This window comes from Cyrtonyx montezumae, unplaced genomic scaffold (genome assembly GCF_038088225.1).
Source record: "Cyrtonyx montezumae isolate F1298 unplaced genomic scaffold, pur_monq_1.0 scaffold_1, whole genome shotgun sequence".
NCBI lineage: Eukaryota > Metazoa > Chordata > Aves > Galliformes > Odontophoridae > Cyrtonyx > Cyrtonyx montezumae.
This window is the reverse complement of record NW_027071825.1, coordinates 28,308,581-28,336,380: the sequence shown is the minus strand read 5'-3', so window position 1 is coordinate 28,336,380 and position 27,800 is coordinate 28,308,581. Positions and strand designations below refer to the sequence as shown.

General features: G+C 37.2%; 1 protein-coding gene across 1 annotated transcript in view; it reads left to right on the top strand.

Annotated features, from left to right (window-relative positions):
- SWT1 (SWT1 RNA endoribonuclease homolog) overlaps positions 1 to 26,171 on the top strand; it is a 32,885-nt gene extending 6,714 nt beyond the window's left edge. The window contains exons 4-18 of the mRNA XM_065745671.1: positions 690 to 1,416; positions 3,122 to 3,196; positions 3,834 to 3,963; positions 4,091 to 4,189; positions 7,299 to 7,487; positions 8,076 to 8,169; positions 9,744 to 9,874; positions 11,276 to 11,427; positions 11,991 to 12,129; positions 12,799 to 12,944; positions 13,587 to 13,795; positions 15,451 to 15,573; positions 22,140 to 22,206; positions 23,063 to 23,127; positions 26,023 to 26,171. Of these exons, the coding sequence (XP_065601743.1) occupies positions 690 to 1,416; positions 3,122 to 3,196; positions 3,834 to 3,963; positions 4,091 to 4,189; positions 7,299 to 7,487; positions 8,076 to 8,169; positions 9,744 to 9,874; positions 11,276 to 11,427; positions 11,991 to 12,129; positions 12,799 to 12,944; positions 13,587 to 13,795; positions 15,451 to 15,573; positions 22,140 to 22,206; positions 23,063 to 23,127; positions 26,023 to 26,128 (2,452 nt within the window). The 3' untranslated portion in view covers positions 26,129 to 26,171. The remainder of the gene's footprint in view (positions 1 to 689; positions 1,417 to 3,121; positions 3,197 to 3,833; positions 3,964 to 4,090; positions 4,190 to 7,298; positions 7,488 to 8,075; positions 8,170 to 9,743; positions 9,875 to 11,275; positions 11,428 to 11,990; positions 12,130 to 12,798; positions 12,945 to 13,586; positions 13,796 to 15,450; positions 15,574 to 22,139; positions 22,207 to 23,062; positions 23,128 to 26,022) is intronic.
- The last annotated feature ends 1,629 nt before the right edge of the window (positions 26,172 to 27,800 follow it).

Below are 27,800 nucleotides of genomic sequence, written 5' to 3'. Positions count from 1 at the left end.
AAATCTTGTTGCATGCTTGTTAGTGCTTTAAATTAATCTGTCCTACAGGCATTTCTTAAATGGCCTTTACCTCCTCCTTTTGATAGTATGGGAGAAAATGCTGGGGGTGTTTTAAATCTAGTGTCTGATCATTTTTTTGAGTATTTTCTCTGGTTTTGATAGAAATAATTTCTTATTCAGTCTTCATATCCTGATTGCTGTAGTATATTAATATATTTCCCTCAGTTGTTCCTTTTCCCAGTTACTCAGTCTGTTTATTCTGCCCCATTTGAGGGCCATTAAGTGCTTGGCCATGTATGACCAAGACTGACTGGTGCATACTTGATCTTTAGGATGATGCACTTATTTTTTTATTACTAAAATGCTGTTAGTATTCATCAGTGTGTTAAGATGGAAAGAAACTGTTACAGGACATCTCTCTAGATAGTAAAATACAGAAAAAACTTTTATTTTGGTAATTTGAAATGCCTCTACAACCAAAGATGTAAGTACTGAAAGCCCTACAGCAAGCTATCTTGGAGGACAGGCGTTACTGCAAGTTAGTGTTTAAATACACATCAGAGTGGTACTCATAAATGCTTAGTTGTAACTGCCTAAATCAAATGCAGTGTTTTTTGTTGTTTTTCTTTTGTTGTATTATGTTAACTGAGCTAGATTACATGACTTTTTTTTTTGTAAAATTTCTGTAGGTTCAAAACAGAGGCAGACAGACAAGAGGAGAAACAATACCCAAGTTCTAATACAGGTGCTGATGGACAATCCCAAGGAAAATCTCCAAATGGAAGCAAAATCACGGATAATTCTTTAATCAAATCTGAAACGCGAAAGAGAATAGTTATGCAGTTTAAATCCAAAGAAAAACGTGGAAGGAGTACAGGTGCTGCTGATATAATGACAACCAGCAAGGAAAATCGAAACAAAGATCCTTTTGATGGTACAGAAAGTAAAAGACTCTGTCATAGCTTTGTGGTTCAGAAGCACAAGGTGGTGAAGAAGAGGAGTAAAGTTGAACTCCGTAAACTAAAGGTAAAAACTGAACAATCTGAGTTGGGAAAACTTAATTCATCTGTGTATGATTTATATATACCTCATAAAAAAGCAGGCATACCTAGAAAATTGAGTGAAGATGTCAGAATTCAACAAAAGCCATCTAGCACATCTATAGAGACTGTGCATCATGACAGACCTGTCACTAAGAAGTCAAATATATTATCTCAGTCTTGTGAAGAAAAGTATGAAGAAGGAAGTAAGGATTTTTCTAAGAAAAATCAACATGCTAACAAGTGTACATCACACTACTCAACTGAAACACCGCAGCAATGGAAGTGTTGTAAAGAACAGAATGCTGATCAAGTTACTTGTAATCCAGGGACTGAAAAAAAGGACTTCGAAACCACGGCTCCATGTTTTAAGCAGGTAATGAGAACTCACTTATTTCTATATTATGCAAATCAGCCTAGTCTGTTCTAGTCTAGTTTCTGAATGGCAGGTAGTTTTTATATAGACTGCCTTCTTGGCGAGACTCAGGATCCCATAGCCAGCTAGATGTATTTTTCTCATCACGCTGTAAATCATGTTAAAATGCTTATCTGCTCTGCTAAATGCTTAGGCAAGCTGTAGGATTGAAGGTATTGCATGGTGGGACTGTGTATGTAGGCTTTCGTAGCTTTAAATTTTTGCCAGAGTTATGGGGTACTTCAGTTCAGGAACAAGTCAAAAATATTTTTTTTTTAGCTGATATGGTTGTGTGTACAAATTGAGCCAGTGAAAGCCCATGCCTAATGGGTGCTTATTGATGGTTAAGTGATGCCAGGAGAATTCATTGGCTGTAATCAGGTTCAGTTTTAATTTCTGGTTTGTGTTCATCTTTGCACCTCTGTTTACGTATCACCTTTATCTTAGTTGTCCTTACTTTTTTATTTGGTGTTTAACATGCCTAACATTAATTTTTAGGGATTTCTGTTCATTTTATGTTGTTGTAATCATTTTCCATGTATGCAAACATAGAAATTACAGAATCACAGAATTGCTGAGATTGGAAGACACCTTGAGATCATCTTGTCCAACTCCCTGCTTAAGCAGTCAGATAGAGGAGGTTATCCAGAACTGCATCCAGTCCAGTTTTGGACATCTCTAAGGGCAGCAGTTCTGTACCCTCTCTGGACAGCCTGTTCAAGCACCAGTTAACAAGTTAACAGTTAGGAAAAAAAGAGCTTTTTTATGTTCAAATGCAATTTTCTTTGTTTGAATTTGTGCTTCTTGCCCTCGCTATGGGGTCCACTAAGATCTTGGTCCTGTCTTCTTTACATTGTCCCATCACATATTTATATATATATATTTATATTTATATATATATATATTGATAAGGACTCCTTCAGCCTTCTCTTTCAGAGCTAATACCAACTCTTTCTGCCTGTCTTATATGACAAGCTCCAGACCTTTAATTATCTTGACCTTTAGCTCAACTCGCTCTATTAATATGTATTTTTTTGTCCTGGAGAGCCCCAATCAAGACAGAGTTTATCTGATTGCTAATACATTAGTACAAACTATATAGAGAATTTTTTCAAAACAATTGAACAAAAGCCATTAAAGTAATGGGATACTTCAGCAATACGTCTAAGTGGTTGTCAAAATAAAACTTAAGGTAGTTCATAGTCACAAACCCACAAAAGATCAACCTCGCCGTGTTAACCACCGTACTTTAGAAAACTAGCCTTCTAAGGCCTTTTGAAATGACATTCTAGACACTTTATCATAGATATTGAGAATATGTTTAATGTTACCTGTTACTTTCAGCTGTCAGTATTCAGTGTTTTCCAAATATTTTTAAAAGACTGTTCTATGTTCTGTTTCTGTCACTATTTGTTTCTTTTGAGTTCTCAGGCACATCTGACTCCTACCAAGTAAGAGAGAATATAAAACCTACCTAAAAGTTAAGTATAATGTACTTAATATTAAGAGCTATATTCTGAAACTCTTGGCAGGAGAATCGCTATTTCCTCGATCTTACTTGATATTTTGCAGTGTTTATATATATATATATATATAGAGAGAGAGAGAGAGAGATACCTTGTTTGTTTGTTTGTTTTTTAATATATGTATATAATTCTTCCTGCAGGGCTTTCCATCCCCTCAAAGCATAGTAGTCTTCACATCCTCTGAAGGCTGTGAGTACACAGAAGGAGACCAAGAGGTTAGTAATATTTTCATTTAACACTTTTTAGTTGGTAATAACAACTCATGGCATTGAGGTTACATAGCTGGCAATTCCATGACCTTTCCTAATGTTTGGCATTGCTGGTCTATGATCTATACTTCTAAATATATGGATTTATTTTTTTTCCATATACTAAACAAACTTGCTAAAGTAGTAACCAGAAACTTTTTTAGATGGGAAGTTTGCTGCCTTTTTACTCTCTGCAGCACAAGGGGACTTCATAGTTGCTTGCATACTCTAGCTATCTCATTTTCTAACCTCTTACATTCCAGTGGGAGGAGATGCATTTTTTTGGGGAAACATCTGGCAGGTTACTTGGCAGTCTGTGTAGCAAAAAATTGGAGAAAAGTTTTGTATACTAGGCAGAAAGGCTTCTCAGAACCTTTCTTGGTTGTATTTTGAATGTCTTTTTGTGGATTCCTTATGCTGGTGGTTAGGCAAAAGATTCTCATAGATTTACTATCTTTACCATCCATACCAACTTAATTTTTTTAACTTTCAGTTTTAGTCATTTCAACAAGGTAATTAATGCAAAAGTATATATTTTTTGAAACAGTTCAAAAGTGATTTCTTGCACATAATTAGTTTCAAAAGTGCACATTTTTTATTGTAGATGCAGATAGTTGAAGATTTGCATGTTGCTCGTATTGAAAAAAGGATGGCCCAATCTGTCGTACAGACCTGTGGAGAACTTACAAGTATGGATATAGATCTTCCAGAACAGGATTTAAATATTTCTGCTGGTATGTCATGCTCTTGTGTTTTTTGCTGGGTACAAGCATCTAGTTATTAAAATCAGATAGTCACCCGAGTAGAGAGTACACAACTGATTTTCTCAGAATAATAACTGTTATTTTTTTTTTGCCCCAGGGACTTTTTCTGATCTGAACATCCTAGTGGTGATTGATACAAATGTAATGATAAGTCATCTTGAGTTTGTCAAGTCCCTAAAATCTGAGGATATACCAGGTATGTGTACACATGGTGTCAACAAGAAATTTTGGAAAAAACAGATATAAGAATTCCAGGCTTCGGTGGGGGAAAAAAACAAACAAAAAAAACACCTGAGCTTAAAAAGTCAGTAGGTTTAATATGAGCCAGGAGGTTCCCACTTACTAGTGCTGGTTCTGTGAACCCAAATAGGTTTCTTAAGAAAAGTTCAGATATTAAGTAAAACCCCTACTATGCTTATACCTATGCACTTATTCTGATTCTTTGAAGACATACTTAACTTGGAAAAAAACCAGTAAAGCTCATCTAGTTCCACTCCCCCTGCTGTAACTGGTTGCCATCTACCCAACCAGGCTTCTGTGAGACCCTTCCATTCTTGTCTTGAATGATTTCAGGGATGGGGCACTCACAGCTTCTCTGGGCAGCCTGCGACAGGCCTCACTGCTTTCCGAGTAAAGAATTTCCTCTTAACATCTTAAATCTCCCCTCTTTTAGTTTAAAATCATTGCCTCTTGTCCTATTGCTGTCTGCCCACGTAAAAAGATTGGTCTCCCTCCTGTAGCTCTCCTCAAGTACTGGATGACCACAGTAAGGTGTCCCTAGAGTCTCTTCTCCAGGCTGAACAAACCCAGCACCTTTATTCTTCTGTCCCTCTGAGCATCTTTGTGGTCTTCTTCTAGACCCACTCCAACATCTGTGTCTTTCCTGAGAGGGGGCTTAGACCTGTATGCAGTACTCCATTCGGGCCTCTGAAGAGCAGAGTAAAGGGGATCTATCACTTTCTATTGCCTTCTTGGCCACCATTCTTGATGCAGCCCAGGATGCAGTTTACCTTGTAAGCTCCCTGCCCTACGCTCATGTTAAACTTTTTGTATACCAGAACCCCCAAGGCTCCCACAGAGCTACACTCAGTGAATCAAATTGTCTGTGCAGACATCTGGGATTGCCCTGACTCAAGTGCAGTTCCTTGTACATGGACTTATTGAACCTGATAAGGTTCACGTGAGCACGCTTCTCAAAGCTTGTCCAGGTCTCTCTGAATGGCATCCCTTTCTTCTGTCTTAACAACCAAGCCACTCAGTTTAGTGTCATCTGTAAACTTGCTGTGGGTGCATTCAATCTCATTGTCAAGGTCATTGATAAAGATATTTTAAGGGTATACACTGAAACATTTAGACCATTACTAGTAATGGTGATTTATTGTTAGTGGAATTGGGTTTGTGCATGTGTTCCTCAGGTTAGTGCTGTGTGTGGCCCTGTTCAACGTCTTCGATGATCTTGAGGGGATAGAGTCCACCCTCAGCAAGTTTGCTGATGATACAAAAGTGAGAGGAATGGCTGACACACGAAGTTTGCACTGCCATTCAGTGAGATATGGACAGGCTGGAGAGTTGGGCAGAAAGGAGTCAGGTGAAATTTAACAAGGGGAAGTGTAGAGTCATGCCCCTAGGGAGGAATGATGCATTGCACTGGTACAGGTTGGAGGATGACCTGCTGGAGAGGACCTCTGAGGAGAGGAGCCTGGGTGTCCTGGTGGATGATGGCTTGGCCATGAGCCATCAGTGTGTCCTGGTGACCAAGAAGGCCAATGGGATTCTGGTGTGCATTAAAGAGATCATGGCCAGCAGGTCAAGGGAGGTGATCTGCCCTCTGTACTCTGCCCTAGTGAGGAGTACTCACCTGGAGTACTGTGTTGAGCTCCGGGCTCCCCGGTACAAAAAAGACAGGGATCTCCTGGAAATAGTCCAGTGAAGGGCTACAAAGATGATAAAGGGCCTGGAACATTTCCCTTATGAGGAAAGGCTGAGAGACCTGGGGCTGTTCATCCTTGAGAAAAGAAGACTCAGAAGATCTGACCAGTGCATATAAATATCTAAGGAGTGGGAGGTGAAGGGGTGAGGCTGGACCCTTCTCTGATGTGTGTGGTGTTAGGATGAGTAGAAATGGCCACAAACTGAAGCATAGGAAGTTCCACACAAATGTGTGTGGGAACTTCTTCACAGCACATGTGATGGAGCACTGGCACAGGCTGCCCAGAGAGGTGGCAGAATGTCCTCTGGAGACATTCCAGACCCACCTGGATGCTTACCTGTGCAACCTGGTCTAGTGAGTTGCTTTGGCAGGGGGTTGGACGAGATGATCTCTAGAGGTTCCTTCCAACCCCTACAACTTTGAAACTATCAGAATGTTTCTGGTGGCTTGATTTATTTAGATAATAAGTACAGTTATTCCAGCTGTGTGGAAAATAAACAGCTCAAGTGATTTTCAGGAATGTGTCTCACTATTTGTCAGGACAGGAGTTGTATTGCGTAAACTAAGAACTACTGCCTCAAATGCTTTTTTGTTTTTAATTTTCGGTTCCCTGTTTCTGGTCCTGCATCAGACCAATTACACAAAATGTTGAGAAGAATGCAGATTACTACCTATTTACTACAGAGCAGATGGATGCTAGTGGATATCTCAAAAACTGTATTCTTACCACGTGAATTTGAAGGAAGATGATTGTCTTGGGTCAACCAAGAACACAGTTATAAAATCTCTGAATTACCATGTATTTCATTTCTAGTATTTATAATGTATTTGATTTATAATGCATTTGTAGTAGTTTTGAAGTTCAGCCATGGTCCAGTAACCATTCTTCCTGTTCCTTGCTTAAGAATGTTGGTTGACAATTAGCACAAACCACTGTTCTTTTTATTTAATGATTGGTTTTGCGCAGTGACTGCTGTGGTTCCTCCAGTATTTTCAGCGTGTTCGTTTCAGCTGCTGTTACCTTGTTCTAAAGTACTATAGTGAGTATGTGTCAGGATTCTATTCACTGTAAATGTTTATACTGCTGGACACTGCTGTCAAGGTATTTTCTTTATTAAAATGTTTTATTTCTTTTGTTTGTCTGTTACTTTTTTTTAACCCACATGTAACCAATGTACTTTTAAGTTGAGGTTAGATTAGAAAGAAGGAGCTTGGTTGTTTTCACCTGTTAATTTTTAATGCTAGGTATTCCTGAGAAGTAAATATGATTAAAAAAAAATAGAGCTTACATAAAGTATTTGAAGTAAAATTTAACTGTGGGACTTCAATTGGCCTTACAAAATGTCTTTTCTTTTTTTGGGGGGGTTCATTCTAGGGATTGGCAAACTTGCCTTGATAATTCCCTGGGTTGTTTTACAAGAGTTGGACAACTTGAAGAAGGGGAAAGTGTTACTGCATGTTCGACAGAAAGCTATCCCTGCAGTCCAGTTCATCTACACGTGTCTCAAAAATCAAGATTCGAAATTGTGGGGGCAATCCATGCAACTTGCTTCACAAAAAATATGTAAGTCCTGCAATCAATTTGATTTGGGGTACTTAATCCTTGCAGTTCAACTTGTATGAACTTTAGTGCTAAGTTTGTAATTTAATATAGTCTTCAGTCTGCCTTTGCAGTTTGTTAATTAAAACTTGCTAGTTGTTCACAAGAGTCTTTAGAGCATACCCTGTGGCTGTAGTATGCAAACAACTTATTCGTATTAGTACTTTGTTCACTATTGTTTTATCGGTTATTTCTCACTTCTGCATCTATTAAGTTGCTAAGTTGGGGAATTACTCAATGAAAATCCACCTGGTTACTTTTTTTAATCTACAAGCTAAGGATTTGTTCTATGCTTTTGGTTTTGAGTCAGTTGTCATAGAATCTAACATGCTTAGAAGTTCATACAGGGCTGACTGGAAGTTTTCTGGCAAAACGATAGTGTTTTTGAGAGGAGTACTTGAGAATTCAAAGTTTGGGTTTCTGCTTTGAATATATTTTTCTGTCTTAATCTGGGGAGTTATGCATTTTTAAGTAGTACCATCACTGCAATGTAGAATGTCTTATGCTTAGTTGTTTCTGAACATGTCAGCAGTGTTTTAACTAAATTTGCAGATGGCCTGAGTGATGAAAACAACGATGATAGAGTTTTACAATGTTGTATGCAGTACCAGAGCCTTTTTCCTCAAGCTGTTGTTGTACTGTGCACGTGAGTTCCTATATGTTTCTAGATCTCTTAGGAGATTTAAGGTAGTCTCATACCAAAGACAGCTTTTTCAGATCATATCTTAAAATGAAGAGCTGCTTCTGAAATAACTTTCTGAGGAGCAGTCCTTCTCTTAGAAGCTGCTATTATAAGGGTACAGTAAAACACAAAGGTTGTAGCTGTAATTACTGTCAAGTGCATGAGGCCTGAAGTAAAATTAAGTTTATTCAATTTTAAAGCTTCTGAAAAGAATAACTTCCTCAAGTTTTACTTAACTTTATAATAAATATATTGGAATTATGAAATTAAAGATGTATTAATGATTGAGATTCAGTTAGCTGTCTAGGTGGGTCTGCCTTTGGTTAGGGGAGGGTGATAAACACTGTTGCAATGCATCTTAGAGAGAAGAGGAAGGCAGATTGACCTCTGCACTTGTTCTGTGATGGTAACAGCTGAGTTTCTAGAATTAATTCTTGATTTGAACAAGTGATATGAACCCAATTTTTAAAAGACTACTATTTCTAGATCATAAACAGTTTCAGGAAATGAGGTTGAGTAAAAGTATCAGTTTTTTGTAAGTTGATGTGTTAGACTGGATTCTTGCTGAAAACAGTTTCATAAAAGTCATCAGGTGGTTTGCACCATTGGAAGGGACCTTTAAGACCATGTAGTTTGAACCTCCTGCTCTAGGCAGGGACATCTCCCACTGGACCAAGCTGCTCACAGCCCCATCTAACCTGTCCTTGAATGCCTCCAGGGAGTAGACATCCACAATTTCAGTGGGTGATCTGTTCCATTGTCTCACTGTCCTCACTGTAAATAAATTCTTCCTAATATCTTGTCTGAATCTACCCTTTTCCAGTTTAAAGCCATTTCCCCTTATTCTGTTGCTACATGCCCTTCTAAAAAGTCCCTCCCCTGCTTTCCTGTAAGCCCTTTCAGGTACAGGAAGGTCACTATCAAGTCCCCTCAGAGCCTTCTCTTCAGGCTGAAGAGCTCCAGCTCTTTCAACCTTTAGATTTCTGAATAAGGAACAGGAGGTGTTGCAGGTTACCTTAAAAGCACTTTTCATCTGAAAGTGCCTTTTTACCCTGATTAGTATAAGCAATGGGAATCTGTGAGAAGGTACTAGAGTCCAAGTTTATAGTAGTTTTGCTAGAGATTGTGTGCCTCAAGGTGGTATCTGTGAAAATAATTTAGCCAGCAGAACTATATAAATATTTATTGAAAATGAGGCTGTATCATGTCCGTGTAATGAGATATAAATATGTTAAAATTGTAGCCTTGTTTGCATTCTGAGATCTTAGCAGCTAAGCATCACTACTGTAGTGTACTGATGGTTTTGCTTTTCTTAAGGTTAGATTGGAGCCTGAAAAATATTTTTTCAGAGTAGTTAGTTCATTTAATTTTCTGATTGAGTTTTTTGAAATTACTCTAATTGCTTAAGAAGATATACTTTGTTATATGCAGAAGCTCACAAAATAAGCTTACAGTAGTAAAATCTTCTGGTGCTTTATTTGCAATTTATTACTTAATATGAAGAAATGTCAGTTTTATGTCAAAAATTCTCTTCCTAGAGATGACAAAAATTTATGCAATAAAGCCATTGTATGCGAAGTCAAGGCACTCTGTAAAGTGGATTTAGTTACTGCTCTTCTGAACCTGAATGTAAACAAGGATCAGAACTATCTGGAACTGCAGCAGCGTGGTAAGTTTGTTTAATGTGTACATAACATACACTGGATATGAAACCTAGTGATCAGAGTTGGGAGGGGAAAATTACAGTTTCTACTATAGCCTCAATTTTTATACAGTTTGAACCCTCAGTACTGCTTTTTGTTTGGACAGGTTTTCTAGTTTTGAAGATAAAATTTCCTGAATGTTCAAGAACTTTATTAAAACATTTGTCTCTTAGGATGTGAGGAAATTTCACATTTTCATTTTACAGAAAAACAAAACACAGCATGAATTGCCTTTGTTTATATTCCTTTAAATTGTGTCCTGAATGTTATAGGTCTGAAAACCAATCTTTCCAGTTGAGCCAGTTTAGGACGTATTCTTGCTTAGTTTTAAAACCTTGTTACTGAGATCACAGAATTGATTGACCAGGTTGCACAGGTAGGTGTCCAGGTGGGTCTTGAATGTCTCCAGAGGAGACTTCACAACCTCTCTGTGCAGCCTGTGCCAGTGCTCCATCACTGCACTGTGAAGAAGTTCCCACAGAACTTCCTGTGCCTCAATTTGTACCCACTTCCTCTTGTTTCTTGTTCTATCACCATGCCCCACTGAGAAGAGCTCAGCCTCATCCCTTGGCCATCCATTCCTTAGATATTTATAGGTGTAGATCAGATTGCCTCTGAGTCTTCTTTCCTCAAGGCCGAACCGCCCCAGGTCTCTCAGCCTTTCCTCATAAGAGAGGTGTTTCACGCCCTTTTATCATCTCTGTAGCCCTCCACTGGACTCTTTCCAGGAGATCCCTGTCTTTTTTTGTACCAGGGAGCCCAGAACTGGACACAGTACTCCAGGTGAGTACTCCTCACCAGGGCAGAGTAGAGGGAGCAGATCACCTCCCTCAACCTGCTGGCCACGCTCTTTTTAATGCACCCCAGGTTCCTCTCCTCAGAGGTCCTCTCCTGCAGATCTTTCCTTTACATTTTCTAGTAATAGCTTTACATGCATCCCAGCCAGTGGGGCTAGATTCTTGGGTTATTTGTTAACTTTTCCAAACATCCAAATACAGTTTGCAATAGTAAGAAGTGATCTTCTCATGCGTGCTGATAACCCTGTTGGCTGCATGTTATCTAAGGTATTTAATAAAAAATAAGTGGGAAGTGAAATCACAAATGAATGGGGAAATTCTCTGGGGAAGATTTCTCTGGGGAAATTAGATTTTCTTGCCTAGTTCCTCTTAAATAAAAATGTCCATAGTACAAGTGAGTATAACTCGAAAGGTTTGAAATCTAATTAGATGTACCTTATCTGCTTTGTAATGTAGTGTAAAGTGCAGTTTGTCTTTTATTTACAGGAGCAATTAATTCATATACTGTCAACCTATATTTTCTATAGAAGCTGTTGCAATTACTATCTTTTATTGACATTGGTTTTACAGATACAGAATTTCAGAAAACAAAAGGAAGTGATGCTCATTTGACTTCTCAATTTCCAAATATAATTCCAGATCTTGAAAATAATTTAGGAGAAGCTTTGTCTTGTATTTTGGAGACTGAAATGAAGGTTGCATATGGAAACCTATGGATGGAGGTAGTTTCATACGTTTCAATTGTAATATGCACATAATAGATGCAGCACTGAAAAGTATGTTTATTCTTACTTTTTAATAATTGTAGATAATGATTAAGGCAAATTTACTGTTGTTCTGGCTTTTGTACATGTGTTATGCATTAAGACACTCAAAGATGTTTTTGGATATTTGAGAAAAGGCAAATAAAAAGTCATGCAAATGCTGAAAGGTTATTACTGTACAGTGGATGCTTCTTCATTAACATCTTTGCCTATGCAATGGTGTTGCTGAATGAAATTTTTTAAATAGATCACCGAATCATGGAATGACCCAGGTTTGAAGGAACCTCAAGGATCATGCATCTCCAACCCCCGTACCACAGGCAGGGCCACCAACCTCCTCATTTAATACTAGACCAGGCTGCCCAGGGCTCTCCTAGATTACCTTGTTAAATTTTTTTAAATCTCAATTTAACTTTATTTCTGAGGAATCATTGGAATTCTACTTCAGCAAATATAAGTAATTTTATTGAAGAATAGAGCTGGACATGTTTGTATGAATTTTGAAATGTGTTATCTTTCAGATACTGTATTTGAAGCCACCATGGACATTAGCAAACTTACTGCAGTGTTACAAAAAACATTGGGTGGCAGTTTTTGGTTATGTTGTGCCAAGGAGCTTACTTGCAACTGTTGAATTTCTCTGTAAACACTTCTGTACAGGTAAGAATCTCTAAGAAAATTAATTTTTAGTTATGGAAGTAGATTCTTGGCTGGACATAGACTGTATATGATTAAATAATAACATAGAATCAAATTCAAGGGAAAAACATTTTCAAGAATGTTTATAGTAATGGTCTATGAAGTCTCTCAACTATTTTTAAGAAGTGAATAATCTTCCCTTCATTTCCCCCTGTGTTTTATGATGCCAAATGATTTGGATTTGATAGATAATTTGTGGAGGAGTAAAGTTTACTTAATGCGGTAAATGAGGCGGCTTGTTTAAAAAAAAAAAAAAAAAAAAGAGACAGAAATAAAAGAACCCTTCCATTTATTTAATGTTGTGTTAAAGAACTTTATTTTAATAGATGGTGCTCCTCTGGGATACTGCTTTTCCACAGTATTATGTTAGATATGAGACTTGAGCCTCTTGCCACATTGTAGATAAGTTGGGAAGACTTGATTAAGATGGAAAAGTCGTAGCCCTGTACCCTGTTATTGATATTTCTCTTGAGGCTGCGTGATCTGATGTTTCTGAACTGTTTTCAAGGCCTTATATGCACCTTAGTTAATTCAGATGTTTGAATATTAAATTTGCCTACTAAGAGTAACTTTGCTTGTTATCTGATTATTACATATTTTTTTATTCCCATGTTAATGTCTGAATATCAGGTAAGACACTGGACACCTCAGGAACTGTTACCTTGCTTCAGGAAACCAAGAAATTATTGCATGCTTTCAGTTTGAGGTCTGACTATGATGGAGTACTGCCCCGGGCTTATGAGAAAGTGAATAAACTATATGAAACATTTACAGAGGTAAGACGTATGTCAATATTCATTCACCTAATTTGTTCTTGAAGCACTCTGTTTGTATTATGAACCTGGCTTAGATTTGTAAAATATTCATAGAGTTTAACAGATTCCTTCAGGAAACATTGCAAACAAAGCCATGTTCTGAAAACTTGTTTCCTGAAAACTGCCTGAAAACTTGTTTCCTCCTGTCTTTATCTGACTTTTGACTTCACAAGGAAATTTCATTTTACAGAATTGTTTGTGTTATATCAGTTTAACCTGGATACACTGCCACTGATGTATGTATACTTCATACTGTTCCAGAGGAGCATGTCATCATTCACAGGAGAGAGAGCAATGTTGTCTTTCCATGTGCAAGGGAGAGAGTGTTGTAGTTTCTTTCAGCTTATCTGTGAAGCTTTGGGTTTAACCTTTGCTTCAGTTTCCTCATCTACAAATATAGAAGAAAGCCTTGGCAGAAATCTGAGCAGTGCATTAGATAGAGAGACTATAGTAAGGATGGTTTCAATGAAAAGGTGCGCCTTGCTTTTTTGAGCATCACTTCAAAAACAACAACAAAAAAACATAAGGCAGTTAAAAGTTTTCCAGTTTCATTAAGTTAAGGAATTAAACATATTCATTGTTTGCTTGCTAAACTTTTATAAGGTGAGGTCAGACAGCGAGCAGAATTTATCTGAAGACATCATGGTTCTTCCAAAAAGTTCTCCATGTGAAACAATGGAAGAAACAACATCAAATCTGCAAAACTGTGTGGAAAAAAGGCTACCTTCAAGCATACATGTTGCTCAAGAGAACAGGCACCAGGAAATCTGGTCAGTCCTTGAAGGTGTATGGAATACAGTGAATTTGTACAGGTATGGTGTGCTGAACAAGTTTGGAAGTTAAACATATCTTTACATGATTTCCATTCAAAAATACAATAGGAACTGTTAGTTTTTTCTCATTTCCAGAGAAGAAGCTACTAGCAATTAAGATTAAAGAAAGCATCACACAACTTGTCACACTAAGAAGTTAGGAGCATAAGAATTATTATAGATGCAGTCACTGATCTGTATAGCGTGCTGTTCTTTTTCCTGACAGTGGTTAGAATGAGTAACTCAAGTGAACAGTGTTGAAGAGCTCATAAGGTGCACAAATGTGAGACATCCATGAAAATTTATGTCCATAAAAGGAGGCATTCAAGCTCTATGTTTTCCTGGGGTTATTTCCTTTTCAAGCCCTGTGAAAGTGTACTAGTCTATGCAAAAGCACTTAAAAAATAATAATAAATGTAATTGATTGCAAATAGAGTTTTCCCTTTAAGCAAATTTCTTCACCTTAAAGGTGAAGTGTCCAAATGCAGAGTCCAGTCATTAATTTCCTTTCTCACATAAGCTCAACACTGCATGACAGAAAAGCCCCTTCATATAGAAGTTTCACCACTGTTTTTAATTAGTGTTTTTGAAGATTCTGCTTGAAAATCATTGAAACACCATGATATTTTTGCATGTTACATATTAAAAAAAATCTGAATAAATACTGTGGGTTTTTTGTAGTCTAAAATCTAAAATCTTTTTTGAAATGTGGACGTATGAGTTATGTCAAGTACAAAGGGATATCTTTTTTTATCTATTAAGAACTCATATAATAAGCAATGATAGTAACTCTACCGATGCCATTTCTAAGTTAGCCTTTCAGTATACTGTGGAGCTGCACCACTGTAATTCCTTATGGCTTACACCAATGCAGATTAATCTGAATTGAAGCTGGCTAGAAGTTGGTTTCAGAAAACAGTCTCAATATTCTAACAGTTCAGCCTCCTGAGTAGGGATAATTTGTTCTGACTGGAATATTGGTCAATTTCATGGCTTCAAATAGATTTTGTTTCATGAAGAAAATCTATTTCAAGTGTTCCACTTAAAAGGAAAATGGAATTGAGTTGTTAGCTTTTGCCACCTGTTAAAGACTGTAGTGTGAAAAAAAGATAAAATTCTAGAATTGTTAGTCATTTCATACTTGTCTTAGGTAAAAAAAAATAGTGCTTGTCTCCCACCAATGGACATTATTCTTCATAAGCACAATGCAGCTTGTGGTTCCAGTGCAGCCGCTGAAGGAAAGGTGTCAACCCTGGTCTACTAAATATGGAAAATGAAAAGGCTTGGAAAAGTACCTAGAAAGCAATTTACTTTGTTTCTTCAGCCTAAACATCCTCTTCTGAGAGGTTTACAGAAGTTTGCTCAAGCTAAATATGAAGAGATGTTTTCATTGTCAAGTGAAGTTTAATGATAAATCTGCTTAAATAAATTCAGAGGTAAAATACTGTTAGAGTTGACAGGGAAAATTTTAAGAAGTACAGTTGTAGAGTGTGTAGTCTGTCTAATATTTATTCTTAGACTATTTTAGATAACATGGTTACAGTATAGATGGACTTTTGACCTTGTTTTATTAATAGTCAAAATACAGTAGATACAAACGACTGTGCATTTGAAGGATTTTTATTAACTGTTATTCTTTGTTTTTGTAATATTAGGCTTGAAATTTTCCAGAAGTTAGAGTCCAACACGGTAACTGCAAAGTCTTCATTTGAAGAAGCTTTTTCAGGTCTGCAGGATCTGTTAGCAGCTGTGAATTATATTCTTGAAGGAATCCGGAGGTAAGCATTTCAGCTAGTCATAAAATCTAGTGAGAATAACAGTCACACAGTTGTCACTTAACTGTTGGTGGCAAATTAGAAGTTAAATGTGCACGCTTAGTTTCATAATTTTCAGTAATATCTCAGTATTATGTGTATCTGGAACAATGTTTTAGTAATAAAAGAATAATTAACAGTTGTAGGCAATCTTGTAGTCTTGTAGAGAATATTCTTTGTTATGACTTCGAACTTGTTTTCCAGTATTTTATGACAAGGCACTGACAACTGCATATAGTGTTACAGCAGCTGTGACATTGTTAAAAGCTTCATTAGCTCTAGTGGCAAGAGCTGAGAATAATTTAGAACATTTATTTCTCTAATACGAGGCCTGTGGGATGTGTGTATATTTCTGATGTGGTAATGGAATTTTGAGATTTCATTGTTACTTAATTCTAGAGTATTCTTCATGAGTCAAAACCTGTGCTGCTGCAGTGGTAATCAGCTGAACTCTCTGTTTTGGTAGGATAGTGTTCCTTCTTGCTCCGTTGTTTGTTTTTGTTTTTGTGCTGAATAATCTTTCTGCAGCTTTGTATTTATTAAGTTATTTCTTGTGTAGTCTTTGCTTAGTTCTCGTTTTGTAGCAGTGAAGTTTAATTAGCAGCAGGAGCAGCTACAGTAGAATGCTTTAAGTTCTCTTGCCTGTGCAGCTCACTCCATTTCCTATTTATGTACTTTAACAGGTTTTTATAGGAACTGGTTTGTAATTGTGACTGAATTTACAGACTGCTATGAGCATCCTAAAGCTATGAATCACAAGGGCTGGAAATACTGTTTTGTCAAATCGTATCTTCACAATTTTCTTCAAATCACTCTTCACGCTTTTTGCATACTGCTGATGCATGTAGGTTAGAAAACTACCAAAAAATGCATCCAATCAATTTGTTTGCCCTGTACGTTGACAGTCTGCCTTTTAAGTAAGCATTGGTATATATATATCTATTGTAGACTGAGTTATCTCTTGTAACACCTTTGTTAGGGATTGTCTAAAAAGCATTTAATTTTTTTCAAGAAGTTTTTTTTTTCCCTGTGTTTTTAAGTTATAGAGTAGTGAACTTTTAACCTTTCTTTATCAGTACTTAGCAATGCTCTTACAGTGTTCTCTGAAGGATGTTAATTATCACAACGTGACTGTCAGGAGTGGAAGTACAGTTATCTCCTTTTTACAGTATGAAGTCTGAACTTTTCTGTACATAGTCTGTAGCAGGGATGTGGAGCTCAGTCACTTGGGAGAGCTTTCTTGGTAACTGCTGGAGTAGTTCTCTTTTTCCTTTTTTTTCTTTTTTCAATAAAAATGATGATAGAATCATGCAGATATTTTCTTTACTTTTCACCATGTACGTTTTTGTTGCCTTTTTGTTCTTTATTTTGGCTGAAAGAATATTTCTTTAATGAAAATGCTTCAGTAAAATATACATGTAAAATAGTAGTACAGTAAAATGTAAGTCTCAAAAGAGAATCAACAAAGTGCAAGCATACAAAGTATGAAGTAGTGTATTCACATGGACTAATGACCTAAGTGGTAGGTCTGATGTTACCTGTACAATGCAGCAGTATGGGACAAACCTATTCTGAAAAGTTACTGTATTTCTTGAGAGATAAAGTGTCTACATATTATGAAAGTGGAAACAGAAAAATGCAGGTATATCTGTGAGTTAGAGAAGCTTGCTGGTAATTGCTTTCTTTTCCTTGCTAATAGTTGCTGTATTACTCACAATTCTGATTAGATGTTAGTAGTGTCAGATTGTTTTTCTCTTCAGAAATTGTTTTAATAACACATCTTACTCCTAAACTTAGTTCTTTTCATTCCCATTCTAATGTTCTTGCAAGAAACCCTTTGATATCAGTCTGTATGTGTGGTGGATGAGATTTAATGTGAACATCAGGTTTCAAGATGATTATTTTTTTGTATTATAGGGGTGTTTTAAATACTTTTCTTTTAGTGGAATCAACCTATCTCCTGTATTTTCCCTTGCAGAAGAACTCTAAAATAATAAGGTCTGCCATTATGTCAGAGAAATCTGTTTTTCAGAAAACGTGCCTTTTGATTAGAAAAATACTTGAGACAAACAGGATTCAGGGCCTCTGAATTTGTTGAAATAAGGAATTTATTTTCTGTTCCATGTGATTACACTCAGACTCGGTAATGTTTGTGAAATAGTTTTAACGTACTCTTAAATTTTCCTACTACTAAACTAAAATACACTAGTTATAATTCTGTAAATGAATGTAGTTTTCTCAGAATGTTCCAATTTTGAAAAGCTTGCTCTGTGTTCTTCGGAGTCGCAGTAGGGGGCGTCGTGGAGCAAGAAATTCAGAATCTGCAGCGTGAAATCTGTTTTAAACTTCGTTTGAGTTTTCTGTGTAGGTTTTTCAGCAAGAGTCAGAAGCTGTGCTTTTAAATCATTGTAGATACATATATATTTATATCAGAGTATCAAAGCAAAAAGTCTTTAGTTTGCAGAAGTGAGGAGGTTCATTTTATCCAAGTCTCAGCCTTTCTAAGTCTGCATTTAGAGTATATTTATATTTTTAGTGACTTTTTTTGAAATAGTACCTTGCAATTATTGGTGTGATTACAGAAATTGAAGCATCTGGAGAAAAAGTAGTGAAACAATTTTAACTTGAAAATTTAGAGGCAGTACAGGTGTAGTGATAAATTGTGAGCCTTTTCTCTTCTATTCCTTGCTATCTAAAACATGAAGAAAGAATCTGTCTTGTGAAAGTCTGTAATTTTAAAAACTAAGTTGCATTGAAAGCACAACTACATTAGAAGTTCAGATTTTCTGATTGTTAAAGCAGTTAGAAAACCACAGTCATTCTTCTTTAGATAAGTATCTGACTGTGCACTTTCTCATAAACAAATATATTCTGATACTACTATGTCTGTCCAGACCTCCTGACTAGAACATTCCTATGATAAAAAAAAGATTATGAAAAACAAACAAGCAGCTGTTTCTTGGGAGAGTTTTTACCAATACGTCTCTGTATCTTACCCTGCCTTTGAGGCTTTCATTGTGCAGTATAGATTTTTGTTTCTTCCTGTAATGACATTGATAGCAGAATAGAAATTACGTGGCAGCGTGCTGCATGCTGTAAATGTTGAAGAGTACTTCAGCATTACAATAAGGACAATAAGTACTATGACTAGCAACTGTATGTAACCTGCCTTCTGGCAGCAGGGCTCTGTATAAACAAAGCATTACTGCATTGCTGTCTCTCAGATGTAGCTGATCCTGAAAACTCTTGTTGTATTACTGTCTTCTTGAGGTTTACTAAAAAAGTGACTGTGAAATGGCTTCTTTCCACTTTATATAGTGAGGTTCATGGTACATGCTTGTGTGTATTACGTGGGTTAACAACAAAGAGATTATTAAATCTCCAGAGTTTGTATGTCAGTTGTGAAGCCGTGAAATGTTTCTTAGGTGCACAGCAGTGTCAGAACTGAGCACCTCATCTGTCACTCTCAGCATTTTGGAGATTATATGCTTGTTTCTTTGGCTGTTCTAAAGCAAATGTATTAAGTTATTTATAAAATACCAAAAACAGGAAGAGTAGGAAGAAAGCTTGACTGCTTTGAAAAATCTGGTGGCATCTTTTACTTATTTCAAAGCAGTGATGCAGTTTCTTAAGTCAGTTTATATAACTAAAATGTATGAATTGTTTTTAATTGCACTGAATAGTATTTCTGCATGTTTTCAATGATGGTTTACATTTGTATTGTGTGTTATTTGTGTTGCATATTATTTGGAACTAATTTACAAGGAGACCTATTTTATGTCCTGATCCTTGAAATATTTTCTTGGTTTTCAAGTAGCTCTTTATGGTAGCAGAATAATTTCTGTGACTCAGGGTTTTCAAGTTTGTGCCATCACTTTCAAAAATTCTTCCACTGATTCCACTGGAAAACACTTGGGCTCTTCATGCTTGCAGGGAAGAAAAGTTTAAGTATTTTTTACAGATAATTAGCTCTTCAGAAATTTTGTTCAAAGAAATGCAGAATGACAAAAAAAAATTGCTGCCTGGAATGTACATACTGGAAGATACATATGTATTGAAACTGCACCACTTCCCTTCTCTTTCAACACTGAGGATGTGTTGAAGTCAAGGTGTGTGCCAATAGAAGATTGGAAGTGCTTGTAGCTTTTTATGATTATAGTCTTCTGAAATATCTTAGTTTTTCTGCTTTTAAGTCTTCCCCTTAATGTACTTATTGGAATGTTAGAAACAGACACCTTTCTTAACCGTTTGAAAGATTCATCAGCAGCATTTAAGTGTTTCTAAAAGGTCTTTATGTAAACCAGCAGTGTCCCTCAGCTGAGTGTAACTTTTGATTCAAAGGTCTGCATGCCCAACTAGGGAATTTTACATGGAACCTTACTGCTTTTGTGGTTCCTGCTCAAGTTATGTTTAGATATGAAATCTTTTTCAATATCAGAAGTGTGTTTAGTCTTCAGAGAATTTTTGTACTTCTTTCTCGTTTGTGGTTTTTTTTCTTAGTGTACAGATTAAAAAAACAATACTTTGAGTGCCAAATTTAAAGTTGCTCACAAAAGAATCGGTTACAGCAAATACTCTTAAATACAGTACTCAGACATCTCAGACTAATACAGCGTAAGGTATACAAATATCTATTACTTAACTGCAGGAATTAACATGAATTCTGTAGTACCTAAGTGGAATTTCTGCTCAAATTTCTCTTTTGCTTACTTGGTGAAAGCACTGTTTTAGATAATGAAATTCATAAACATTTTTAATCTTGAAGTATAATTTTTTTAGAGAGCTAAGTAATATGGTAAAGTGTTACTGTATCTGATCTTGTCATTAAGTTGGATGTTTTGCTGTTAACTAACAGTCCTATTAATTTGGAAACAGTTCTGTATATGCAGATAAATGGTTTCCTTGGCATTTCTTGAGGAATAGAGATGTCTTTTCTTGACTTTCTAGTTAGAAAATTCGTTATTCCCTGAAACTGTTAAGATATTTAGTTGTTTTCATCAGAATGTCTCTATGTGAAGAACTCTACTTTCAGTCTTTCCCCTTATGCTGTCTCCTGGAAGTAAAAGAGAAATTTCAAAACTCTCAGTTTAAAAAGTACTGGACTTCCCTAGCATTAGTTGCTTGTTGTTTTTGTTACTGCTATTAATTTATGTGAAACCTGAAACATTCTTGACCACTGAAGAAAAGCTGTTAAATTACTTACTGTTCCTTATTGTAGCAGTGTAATGAAGAATTGCTAAGTTACCAAGATTTAAAGTGAAATTTTGTTTTTCCATTTGTCATTCTTTTTGCTTTTCTCATTTCCTGACATTAATCTTGCCTGGTTAAGCCAGGCAAGTCCCATCAGTTGTATGCAAGTGGCTTGGCATACTGCAGCCACCCCCTGCCCTGTACCGTCGTGGCAGCCTCTCTCCTGACCAAGCTCTGGGCATGCACCATTGCTCAGCAGCAAGCAAACATCAGTATGCAGTTCCCACCATCTGAACATCCAGGCTTCAGGGAGGGTGCAGTGGAGTGCTAGCTCAAGTTATTGCAAACAATTTCATGCATTTTAATATGGTGGCTAAAGACTGTCTTATGAACAGTGAAAAATAGGCAGCTTTGCTTTCTGTTTAGATAAAGGAATTTGAGATTTCAAGAGTGCCCAAATGTCATCAATTTTTTTAATGTATTCGTAACTTCTTTTTCGGTTGACATAAAAACATGACTTGCCAATTTTCAAATGCAGTGCAGTCAGATATTCAAATCTGATCATATATCTCTGCTAGACTGTAGTGGTTTAACTTAGAAGTTGCTGAGCACCACACAGTCGTTCGCTCACTCCTCTCCTTTCCAGTGGGATGGAGGAGAGAATTGAAAACAAAACAAAAAAAGGAATTTGTGGATTGAGATAAAACTAAGAGAAAAGGAAAAGGATGACAGTTATGTGCATAAGAAGTGATGCACGAGCAATTGCTCACCAATCACCAATGCCCAGCTAGCCCCCAGAGAGTAGAAAAGAGCAAGAAGAGCTAGCTCCCAGCCCCCTCAAAACTCCTTCTGTATATGTCCTACGGTATGAGATATCCCCTTGGCCAGTTTAAGTCAGTTGTCCTAATTGCGTCCCCTCCCAGCACTTCGTCAGTATGAGAGGAGAAACTGGAACAACCTTGGCTCTGTGGAACCAGTTGCATGAAACAGCAGTATTTCACATGGTACTGGGTTTCTCAGAAAAACACCTCTCCAGCTGTCACATCGTAGTTTCTTTTCTTGATATTGGATTGAACAGGTTGTTTTTAAAAGGAGCAAAAATGAGATGTAAAATTGAGTTGTGCATCAAAATACTGGAGAGAATGAGTTACAGCATTAGCTAGAGAAATGGAAAGGGATAAGTGGGAGGAAAAAGTCTTCAAAAATTTCGTTTATTTGTTGTTTAAAGAAAGCAATTTTTTTTATGAAGCATATCTGATGCTATTTTTTAATTAATTCATGGAATCCTTTGACACATACTTAAAAAATAATAATAATAATAATAACCTCTTCTTTTCCAGAGTTCTGGCTCCAAACAGTAGTTTCCAAGATATTTGGACACTGTATAACTTCCTCATAAGCAACAAGGTATGAAGTTTTCTTTAATGTTTTGTCAGGTGTGCTTCCATTTCAGTTCATTTTAATTTAAAGTAGTTGTGAGGTTAGCTGTCACAACAACACATTGCCATTAAGCTAGAATTTTGAAGATTATCTTTTGTTTACTAGACATTAGACCTAAGATGTATGTTTGGTTGAAACGTACAAAAATAGATAGAATCTGTAGTGCTACTTGAGTTGCTTCTGTGACTTCAGAGCACTCATTGTTTATGAATGATTCATGGATAGTAAAAGCCTTGCAGCTGAAGTTACCAAAACATCCTGACCTAATCATTTTAAGAAGAGAGAGGTTTCTACTATAGAGAATATTGCCTGTAGTTTGCAGGGGGGGAAAAAAGATAAACAGAAATTACCAGCGCTTCATAAAATCCTTCAGCACTGAAAAATTCAAGAGAAAATAAGTGTTTACAGTAGGACAGATGTGTTTTTTCCACTTAATACGTATATATATATATCAGATTTTTAATTTTCAATACAGGGAATTACTGTTTTTCAGGCCTGTACATATAGAATGATTGTATTCTTGAAATTAAAGCGAGGCAGAACTTATTTTGGTTGCTATGGAATTACAGAGAGAAGGAAGATCTGCATTTTCACAGGAATTGTTAGAAAATGGAGCAGGGGTGGTAGTTGTCCATCACATTTTATGCAGTCATAGTTGTTAGTGATAACTGATTTTATACTATCTTATGTGACTTTATGTACTGTCTGAGCTTGAGAGCCTGTTAAGTAATAAAGTAACAATATATGTTTTACCAGCTGCATAATTTAATTGGTATGCAATACTTGGTAAATTACTGTGGTAATTCTTTGTTCTTTGTTTTAGATAAATAACAGTATAAAATTTACTGCTGAGGAGCTGTATGAATGTGTTTCACAAGAGTTGTATCGGTAAGCCACATCAGATGGGTTCTGAGACATCATTTCAGCATGTACTGTGTGAACCAGAGTGCTATAAGAACTTACTATGTTAAATGGAATAATTGCTGTTGTAGGAAGGGGATAGAGAAGTCAAAAGTGATAGACTATTAGAGCTGAGTGGGCGAGGGCAGAACATGGCTTGGACACCACCAACTGCACCAGCATAGTGCCATCCAGCTGTCTTACTTTAGCTTTGGTGAGCTTTAGGTCCTGCTTTTGTGTACTGGTTTTGCAGTGAACAGAGAACCAGTGTAGTCAGCATCAGTTCAGTCGAGGTTGGGACATGGAACAGCATTTAAATTAACTTGATTGTACCTGCAGTTTTCTTTGTAACTGAACTCATGATCACTGTGAAAACTTGGCTGAAGTCAGCAGTGATAAAAGAAAAAAAACCTGTGGTTCTCAAGCCCTGTGGCACTGGGAACTGGGCACATGCGCAGCTGCTGTGTTGCATCGTAGCCATTGTTCTTAAGGCCATAAATTATGGTACTGTAACTCTGTGGTTAGTAATTACTGTGGGGAGAAAATGGAGAACCAATCTCAAGATTTTGATTACAGTATCTATTTTAGGATGGATTTTATAGTTCAGTTGCCTGAAATGTTGTACAGCTGAGTGAAAGGCCTTAAAAACATTAGTCTGAAAAATAAATGTGCAAGTCTTAGTTCTTCTCTGGAAAGTTTCTGGCTCATAAAAGTTTTTTTCTATTTGTGTGGTTGAGGGCTCATAAAAAATCCAGGTTGTTATATTTAATAAACCAAAAGTGGTTAGTAGAAGATAGGTAAGTATTTTTTTCCAAGTTCCCATTATATGCTATCTATGGTGTAGATAACAATTAGCTGTAACCTAGCAGGGTTTAGATTTGGTCCCGTGTGGAGCTTGGTTCTGGACTCTGCAATCGTTGTGGATATCTTCTAGCTTGAGATATTCTATACTTCTGTAATGTATAACAGAATCACAGAATGACTGTGGTAGAAGAGGCCCCTGGAATGACCCAGCCTGACCTTGCTGCTCAGGCAGGGCCCTGGACCACATTACCCAGTGTTGAACATAGGTGGGCTTACTTACATATTGTCTGAGGGGAGGCTCCCCAGCTTCCAGGCAGCTGTGCCAGGGGCCTATGCTCAAGCAGAACTTCTGTGTTCCAGTTGTTGCCTGTCTCGACAGGCCAAGACACACATGTGCACCCACCGGCAGCGCCCTGCAGAAACCCCCAGTCCTTGTTCTGCTCCTCAGGGTGTCAGAGGGGCTGACAGCCCCTGGGAGGCTGATAGTGTCACAGGAGCATAGTGTCATGGTGTTATCTTTAGGTCTAAATCTGTGACAGGGACACAAGGGGGAGGGGGGGACGGAAGGAGGGAGAGAGAGAGAAGAAAAAGAAAAAACTGCCCCATCTTTGGCAGCACGGCTGCCTGAACAGAGCTGTGTGCTTTGGGGGGGAGGGAGGAGGTTAGGGGAGATCATGGAGAAGGGTACAGAGATAACAGATGGGTCTTAAAAAAGAAACAACAACAACAACAACAAAACAACAAAAAACAAAACACAGCAACAATCTGAGGAGGAGTGACAGTTTACTAAATAAAAAAAAAATCAATTTTGAAAGACGAGGGCAAAAGCGTGCCAGAGCTTGCAGCTGGTGTCCAGCCGGGAGCTGCACCCCTCTTCCTCTCCCCACCAGAGCATTAAGTCTTTAATCCCAGCATGATGTTCTAATCTGAAGTACCAGCAGCAGAAAATCACAAAACCACAACAGCATAGCCAAGAAATATATCCTACGTGAAAACGTAATTTACATCCAAATACATGAAAGATGGTTTGAATTGTGCCGGCCATTTTGAAATCCCTAGAAAACCATCTGAGCTGACCTTTCAGTGTTCTTGTTTTTTTTATAACTGCATTTGCATGTTACAGTAGAAAGTGAAAAATCAAAAAGCAGCTCTTCCACTTTGCTGTTTTCCATGTTGTCTGTTTAAAAGTATTTGTGTAAAATCCATGTTTACAGATGCTTCAGAGAAGAAGGTACTGCCACTTCTTACATTTTATGAAATTCTTTTTGATTATGCAGATCCACAACTGTGTAGTTTGTCTTCTGCCATATGCATTATTAGTTAAGCATTGTATTCAGCTTATATTTTTAAGTCAGGCAGCATGTTCCAAACTCTGTAGCCACTGCTAAGGTGCAGAAATTGATTGCAAATACTGGATTATTACCATGAAGAGAACTTGCAGGAGCAGCTGAATCTGTAACTTCTGTGCAGAGGAGAGGTTTTTTGTTTTGTTTTTTTTTTTAACCAACCAATTCCAAATTCAGATAGAAAATCAAAACAAGGTATTTCAGGAAGTTTAGAGCAAGATTATCAGAAAAATGATGGTTGTCAAGTGAACGTGAGAACAACAGTGCTAATTGTTGCACTGCAAGGCTAAAGTCAGGGTTCTCACGTTCCCCAAATCAGTATGACTGCAGTGTATCTGTGGTTCACCCCCTGGGACAGGAGGGTACAGAGCTGACTTGCAGCTCATACATGCCTGTAAGAAACAGCAGTGTTTTGTATTAGCTGAAGTCTGAATTTTGAGTTAAGAGTGTAGTCATGTTTGCTGTGTGCCCTCCTGGCTGTTCCCTTTTTATGATTTGATTGCAGCATGTAGCTGAAAGCATATAATGATTATCTGTCTCTGGAATAAACTTAGTCTTTTGCTTTAAAGATAAAATAGCATTTGGATTTCCAGAGATGTTCTCAGCTTTTGATTGACAGTGTTAGAGCACAGCATTAGAATCTTTTGAATTTAAAAGCAGTACACTGAAATGTTCTCATCTATGGACTGGGGTCTGCTATGTCCTAATAACCTTTGTATCTTCTCTTCTCCAGAGGAAGATTAGAGGTGGGCTGTTGCCAGCTGGCTGATCTGGATCACAGCATCAAGCAGTGTCGTGCATCTGTGCATATGGAAGCAAAGAACAGGGGTTGGCTGTGACACCAGCAAGGTCTGGAGTCACAGCATTTGCCCCTCAATTTCGGTGTCCAAATGAAGTCGGGAGTGGTGGGACGGAATATTCAAGAAGCCAAAGCTGCCTTTTTTTCTCAATGGTGCTGTGTTATATTTGAGTTGAAGGAGGAAAAAAAAAACTTCTGAGTCTTAACTAGTAGCATTTCTTGTTTCAGGTGAAGGTCTGTGGACTGATAAAACAGTTTTGCAATATGCCAAGTTGAAAGTTAGAGCTATCATTAATGATTACATGGTTATGCAGAAAAATGAGTAAGTCTGGTGTGTTTTACTGATTTTTTTTTTTTGGAAGTGTTGGGGGAAAAAAAGAACATTCAGAACACTTTGAGAAGACTCAGATGAGCACAATTTGAATACAAAGCCTTAACGCCACTCCTATAGGTGGGAAGAATTGAAACACAGATGCAATGTGTGTGTCCTATATACTGCAATTTGTAAGGCTGAAGAGAAAAGATAAAGAAAGTAGTGGATTGATATTCACTGGCATGTAGATGTTTGTCCTGGACTTCTGTATAGTGCTTTTTTTAGAATATCCAGGATACCCTTTCCATTGAAAATCTGGTTAAAAGCACTGAAACCAGAAATGTGTGTAATTAGGCAAAAAAAAACCCTGAAATTTTATCAAATTTTGATGAAAGTGGTGTGTGTTTTTCCTTTTTTAAAATATCAACTTAATCTTCAAACAGCAGAAACTTGCTAGAAAAACTCTTTTGGTGAATTCCTCATTCTTCTCATCCCCTTTTCTTACAAAAGCACAAGCATATTTTTCCTCTGTGTTATACCTGTGACTTGTCTTGTCTCTGCCTTCAGGTGACAACTCTTTTTGGATGTATTGTTCATTGCTCTCCAAAACTGCTTAGAGTAAGTCAACAAAACTTTCTAAAGCCAGTTTCAGTGCTGTTGTGGCCTTTAAAGCTACCTCTTCTATGTATTTATACAGAGATGGGATGACTGGTAAAGTTCTACAAGTGTTTTATTATTTTAACTTTTGGATGCATTTATAAAATCTTTATTGTAAAAAATTTAATATAATAAATGTCAGTTAATTCTCACTGACAGCGTTACCTTGGACAATTTTCTTGAGTAAAGCGAGTGCAGCACCTGACTGTAGTGAGGAACTAGCTGTCAGCAGGTCACTCCCCAAAACAAGTGGAGGTCATTCTTGAGCCAGGTGCTTGTGCCATCAGCATGGTGGGAGCTCTGCACACAGCACTGGAAGCATGTGGGATGCAGCCCCTCAGCCCATGGCTCAGTTACAGGTAATATCCTGTCTATCTAAAGCCAATTTAATGCTGTAAACTGTCTCTAGTTAAAGAAAACGCAAAGACACCACATAGTAACCCTGTGTTACACAAGGATTTTCCAAAAGATTCCTTTAATGTTTTTGCATCAGTAGCAAGCCATAAGTGCTGGTTTTGGCACCAGGAGTTAGATGTGCAGCAGTACACATTAGACACAGTCAACCAAGCCAACATTTTATCTGTATAAGTAGAGGAAGTGAACTAAAGCACAGTACTATGAGCACATAAGAAATCAAGTTATGTGTTCTACCAAAGTTTAAGTTCATAATATTAGAAAAATAAAAAGTTACTAATCAGATCAGATGAATACATTTTCACTGCCAACTGGAAGTACTTTATAA